Source organism: Drosophila serrata, unplaced genomic scaffold (genome assembly GCF_035046125.1).
Source record: "Drosophila serrata isolate PLE 108 unplaced genomic scaffold, ASM3504612v1 contig_184, whole genome shotgun sequence".
Classification (NCBI taxonomy): domain Eukaryota; kingdom Metazoa; phylum Arthropoda; class Insecta; order Diptera; family Drosophilidae; genus Drosophila; species Drosophila serrata.
Genome location: NW_028257082.1, coordinates 297,807 through 303,806, shown reverse-complemented (window position 1 = coordinate 303,806; position 6,000 = coordinate 297,807). Strand labels below are relative to the sequence as shown.

Sequence of the window (6,000 nt, the reverse complement as noted above, 5' to 3'; positions counted from 1 at the left end):
TTATGCTTGCCCGCACGAGAAGCTGTCGCTTTCCCCCGGCAGCTCGACACTTTTCCGCTTTTCCGCCAGTCGTCGTCAGTCGCCAGCAGGACATCGAGCAGTGCAAGTCGCGCGGTCGCACTCCTTCGACACGGGATTTTGGATGCTCGTGTGTGTTGCAGTTGCATTGCTGCCATGCGAAAGTAAAGTTAGTGGACTTGGTAAAGTTTCGATTCGTTGTCGTTGTTGTCGTCGCGTGTCCTTGCCGCATCCTTAGCCTTGCTCACGGTCACCCCCTCCCGCTCCCGGAACCCATCCGGCCCACCTAGAAAGCCAATTGAATGCGATACAACCCCCTCAGGTGGGCAGGAGGATAAAAGCCAGTGCAATCTGTGCATTAGCATTAGCATAAAGTGCCTGGAAAATATATATTGACGTGCACAATCATATATGTATATATATATATAGTACAATATAGCCGGAAGACGCAATGGCCTGAGCGAAGGGGAAACCCAAGGCTGCGGATGCAGGAAATCCCCCTGCAAAATGCATTTAATCCTGCTGTAAGGCGACCCAGAGACGACGACCTCCACAAGCCACAAGATGAGCGAACGCGGTGGCAGCGTTGGACCGGTGACCGGTGGACGACATGCTCGCGTTAGTCCAACTCCCGGACGTGGCAGCAAGATTGCGTATACGCCATGTCCGCGCTCCGAGCCGCCACAGGATCTGGCTCTCGCGGTGCCGCCACCGCCGCGCAACTGCCTGGCCATACCGATGTCCTCGCTGCAAACGGCCAACGGACCCGGAAGCAAAGGTGGGTACAGGGTCATCCGATTGGCTACGTCTCTTTAACCCTCCAACAGCCAAGGGGAGAAAGTGAATGTTAAATATTTAACCTTTCAAAACTAGCATGTAGTTTCCAATCAATTATTGAGTTGTTTGAATAGCAACAAAAAAAATGTTTGCCGGGCTCTTGTAAGTCCCTGGTGATTTTAAAACTTAAACTTGGAGTGTTGAATCTTGTCTTGAATTATTTAGTTTTGAAAGAAAAGTCTTGAAAGGTAAATAAAACAAGGTTTTCTATGGCAAGAAGTTTGGAAATTATTTAATCTTTGATATTTATATTTGCTTTTAAATCTTTCACCTTCCCTTGGCCATAATTTAACTTATTAAACTGCAACTGTTGGAGGGTTAATTTTAATTTAAATAACATAAAATAACACCTGAGGTCTCTTTACCTGTATTGTCTAAGCATTTTTTGGCATTAAATGGGCTAATGAGCGTGTGGAGACACAACGTTGGCAGACAGTTGCCATGGTTGTTCTTTCTTAAATGGGGTTTTCGTTGTGATTTCTGATTTTTTGATTTCTGAAACAAGGGCTAGCAATCGAACCATTTGTCCCTGGCAATCAAAACGAATCATACTCGCCTGATACTTATTTTCACCTTGGTTTCTGCCTTTCCCTACGAATTTTCCTCTCCGAGTTTCCCTCCTGCTCTCTATTCGCACAAATTTTCATGCAACTTTTTGCAGCTGGCGGCAGCACGTGACTTTGATTGTCATTTCATTGTCTTCGGCAATCATCAAAACGCAAACAGAAATTTTTTCGATTTTAAAGAAGACCTAAGGCTGCGGGAAAGGGGATCCTAAAGAGAGGGGTTTGAGTGACAGAGGCCGATGCCGCATCAAAATCGATTGGCAATTTGTCAGCGCTGATTGCAAACAGCGCGATACAAAGGCAAGCTCCCGGCGAGCTAAAGATTTTCTATTATAGATCACAGAATTGGATTTATACGCAACAGAAATAGTTTGTATTGAAAAAGCGGGGGAAGTCATCATTGAAAGTTAGAAAAAATAAGTTTTATTATTAAAGTTATGAGGAAAGTAAGTGTATTAAAGTTTTTGGGAAGGTAGTATATTATAAGAAGAATTTGTTTTAAAAAGTAAGAAAGGAATCTGACTTTGGGAAGCTCAAGTTTGTATAACCTTGCAGTTTACATTATATACATATGTATATATGTTGATTATAGGGACTGTAATTTTTGTATGTTCAAATCAAAGTTTAAAAATCTCATAACTTAACCAAAAAAGGGTAAAAAAATAAGAAATGGGTTTTCAGTTTGTTTAATTTATTGAAGTTTATGTGACATCAACTATAAGCCTTTACCCATTTCCAGTTTACATTTGATGGATTTAAGGGCTTAGGGATGCACTTATTCCATCTGAATCTTAAGTCCCCTTGCATTTGGCTGGCAGCCACTTGGGGAAATTCATCCCCCATTGAGATTAAATCCGACTTGCAATCAACTACGACTGACAGGCAGCCTTTGGCTGCCCATCTGTAACTATACTATATAGCTCGAGATATATATATATTCCAGCTTGAGTCAGCTGTAATGAGCTTGACCTTAGCCCTTGGCTGCTGCCTGTCTCTTTTTTTTTTGGCCCTGTCGGTGACAATCCGATCTCTGGCGGCAGCTCTGATTCTATTCAATTGCTGACCTCCGTGGGGGAAAAGTCCAAGGCTTTTGGATGGATGCCGCCAATAAAACGTGTGGAAAAAGTTATCAATTTAGTTTGGCAAGAGCTGGTAAAGCACCTGCAATGGCAGCCGAAATGGCAACCGTAGTTGCAGAGTCATAAATTTTGATAAATGAACTCGTCTGCCATGTCGCCAGCTACTTATCAGCGTTGTCATTGTCCCAGGTACATCCTCCTCCAGTTTTCCTACAGTTTTCCTCACCATTTTCCTACCATGTTTGCAGCCTTTCCACCCACTTCGTTTGGCAGGCTTCCAATGACTGTTGCTCGGATACCCTGGATGGGGGTAACCCGGTTAGCCTTTCGGGCGATTCTCGCATATATATTGCAAATCCTCGAGAGCATTCGCCGTTCGAAGTGTTGTCCACTCGATTTCCCTGCTGCCTCTAGTTGGTGGCATTTCAATTTACTCTTCGTTTGTTTTTATTTTCCTTTCCTTTTTTTTTACAATTTTGCATTGTTATGCGGTGCTATTTCGTTCTCACCGCTGGATGCAGTTTTTTTATTCAGCTGCTCATGCATATGCAACAGCTTCAGCTGCATAAATCATACGCAGCGTTGGCCGGCGAAAGTGTGTTGCCTACTTTTGCGGGCAGAAGGACACTCCTATTGACTTTTTCTAGCCGGCTGGTTAATTAATATTTGCCCAGAGACTGACTGACTGACAGGGCAGCAGAGCAGCAGCAGCCCTATTAAATTTGTGTGTGGGTTTAGTGGGTCAGATTACCGACACGGATCCATCTTAAGTCATCGCCGGCTTTGTGGGTCACTTTGAGGAGAAGCATAATTATAATTACGAGCAAGTGTGCTTACAACATTTTCCAGTTTGCTGCAGCTCGCTTGACGTTTTTGTTTTATATACTATATGGTAGTAGTTGGGGGATGTTCCGTTCTGAGCCGAGTTCCGCCTTTTCTTGCTGGCGATGGGACCATAAATTTTAAATTAAGTTGCAATGCCGTTGGTGGTTTTTTGTTGTCGTCGCCGGACTTTGCCTTACTTTATTTGCAATATTGTGTTGGAAAATGCTGCAACTGAAGTCTGCTTAATGATGAGAAGTTAAACAAACATTTAACATTAAGAGCCATAACGCAGCGATATTGTAAGTTTATAAACTGAAAGTGTATGTAATACCATTATAAATCTTTTATTATTATCCAATTTAAGAATCTTTAAAGCAGGACAAAACATTTCTTCAGAAGTTATATTTTAAGCTAAGTAGATAAAAAGTCTATCCTAAAAAATAGTTTCCCTTTCCTTACAATTTCTTTTCCATAAATAATCAGGGCTCTCGCTTGGCAAATTAAACCATAAATACTTACCCATTTCCACTTTATTCTCTTTTAAGAACTTGAGGCTCTCCCCCTTGGAGCCCCTCTCTTCGATTTCATGCTATATTAAGCGCTTAAGTAGCTTAACCCCCTCTTTACATAATCCGCCATCACCTCTGCCTCCACCCTACTCTTCGATGTCCTTTTTCTTCACGCTCTGATTTATGCAAAAACCGAAAAATCCCATAAAGAAATATGCTGGATCTTTTGCTTTCACATATAAACGTATGATGTGCTTGGGGTACATATAATTCAGCGGGAATCTAACAATAAAAATCTTTAATGCATATGGCGCGGCATTTCGCTAAAGCCCGGCCAAAGGACTCCATAAAACCCCTTTCGGAATCCTGCATTTACGATGCCTTGGCTGCCATTCCGACCCACTGCACCATACGCTCACGTGGAATTTATGGGCTGGTCACGCCCACAATCGCCATTTCCATCGGGGTGTACGGGTGCCATCATCATCTTCCTGGTCTCCTTGAAGGAATCCATTCCCCAGGAAATGAAATGAGTGCCAAGGAATGTTTATTCGTCCGCCTGGCAGAAATCCACTTTCTCGTTTGCAATCCACCATCTTTATCCGCCTTCTCTATTCAGTTTTTATTATTATTATTTATTATTATAAATAAAAGTCGGACTGTGAAGGTGCATAATATGTAGGTCTCTTGTAATAGTGAATATTTTTCAAATGAATAAATTCTAAAATATTTTACGAGGCTTACAAGTAGGCTTAGAAAACAGGGAAGGATCACAAAGGTCACAAAATAAATTTTTAAATTTTTAAATTAGGTATGCAAATTCCATCCTATCATTCAATTCCAAACTGCAAAGGTATATAAGCTACGACTTTCCGAAGTTAAAATCGCTTCTTGTTCTTATTGAAACCTTCAGAAAACCTTGATTTTAAATAAAATCTTTAAAACTGCATGAAGTTTCTTATTCAAATTTATTTTATTATTCCATTTGCAACTTCTATTGCCCAGTAAACACAGTTTCCTTAGTTTTCCATTCAGCGATTAACCCAAAAACTTGAAAGCCTGAAGTCCTTTCCCCGGAAATGGCTTGAAATCGCGCCTTAAAATTATATCAGGCAAAAGGCATAAGCTGGCAAAGTTCTGGGCTGCCGGCAAAAGCCAAGAAAGTCTTCTAATTTATTTAATTATTTATGCTTTTCGCCTTCTTGTTGTGCGGCATGCAAATGCAATAAGGAAGAAAGTGCAAGGGAGGCCGAGAGCCAAAACCAAATTGAGTTTTCATGTTGCAGCCTCAAACACAAGGATACGAGGGATACAAGGATATAGTGTGTATATAGCAGGATATTAGAGATGAATGCGTAGCTGTTAGAATGAAAAATCGCTGACAGCAAAAAACGGGGAAGAGGAGTGCCTCTTATAAGAGCATCCCGATTTTCCCCACCATTTCGCCAAAGCTTCGACATTCATCACTGGCACACTGGTGATAAGCCATTCTAATGAGCCGAAGCCAGAGACCAAGGACCAAGGACACCCGGAATTAGTTCCCGGGGACAAAGGACGACAGACACCCGTCGTTCTTTTGGGAATAATTGATTTGCTGCAGTCGTTAGGCAAGATTAATGGGTTTTTATTTCCCAGCCAATCTCTGAACAAATAAATACTTGCCGCAGCCCCCCAAAAACCAGATTCATATTCATTTTAATAGCTAAACAAATCGATGAAGGACACATCTCTGGGTATACTCACCTTTAATCCTTGATGAAATAACCTCAAACCACACTTGTAGTTCCTCCCTCTCTTTCGGTAATTGCTTTTTGTGGTTACCTGTAGTATTTTTTTGTCCAGTAAATTGGAAAAAATCGAGTCGCAAATTATTAGAGGAAATTGACAAATTTGAAAAACAAGCGCATAAATAATGGCCATAATTAGCAGCTGTAGTTGACCAAAGTCGAAGGGCGGGGGAAGTGTGAGGTCAGGCCTGCCTGTCAAGGACATTGGCAGCACATATTTTCCCATAAAAATTTTGCAATTTATGATGCCAAGCTCAAACAGTCAAAGCCAAACAGAGAATGTGGGCGATAAATTGATAGAGAAAAACTGAAAAATTCACAAAATTGAAATGAAAATGTTTGTGTTAATCTTTGGCACACACAAAAAGTAGAAATTATA

General features: G+C 41.4%; 1 protein-coding gene across 1 annotated transcript in view; it reads left to right on the top strand.

Moving 5' to 3' along the window:
• LOC110178242 (uncharacterized) overlaps window positions 1-6,000 on the top strand; it is a 47,929-nt gene continuing 41,929 nt past the window's right edge. The window contains 1 exon segment of the mRNA XM_086827654.1: window positions 1-796. Within this exon segment, the coding sequence (XP_086683780.1) occupies window positions 583-796 (214 nt within the window). The 5' untranslated portion in view covers window positions 1-582.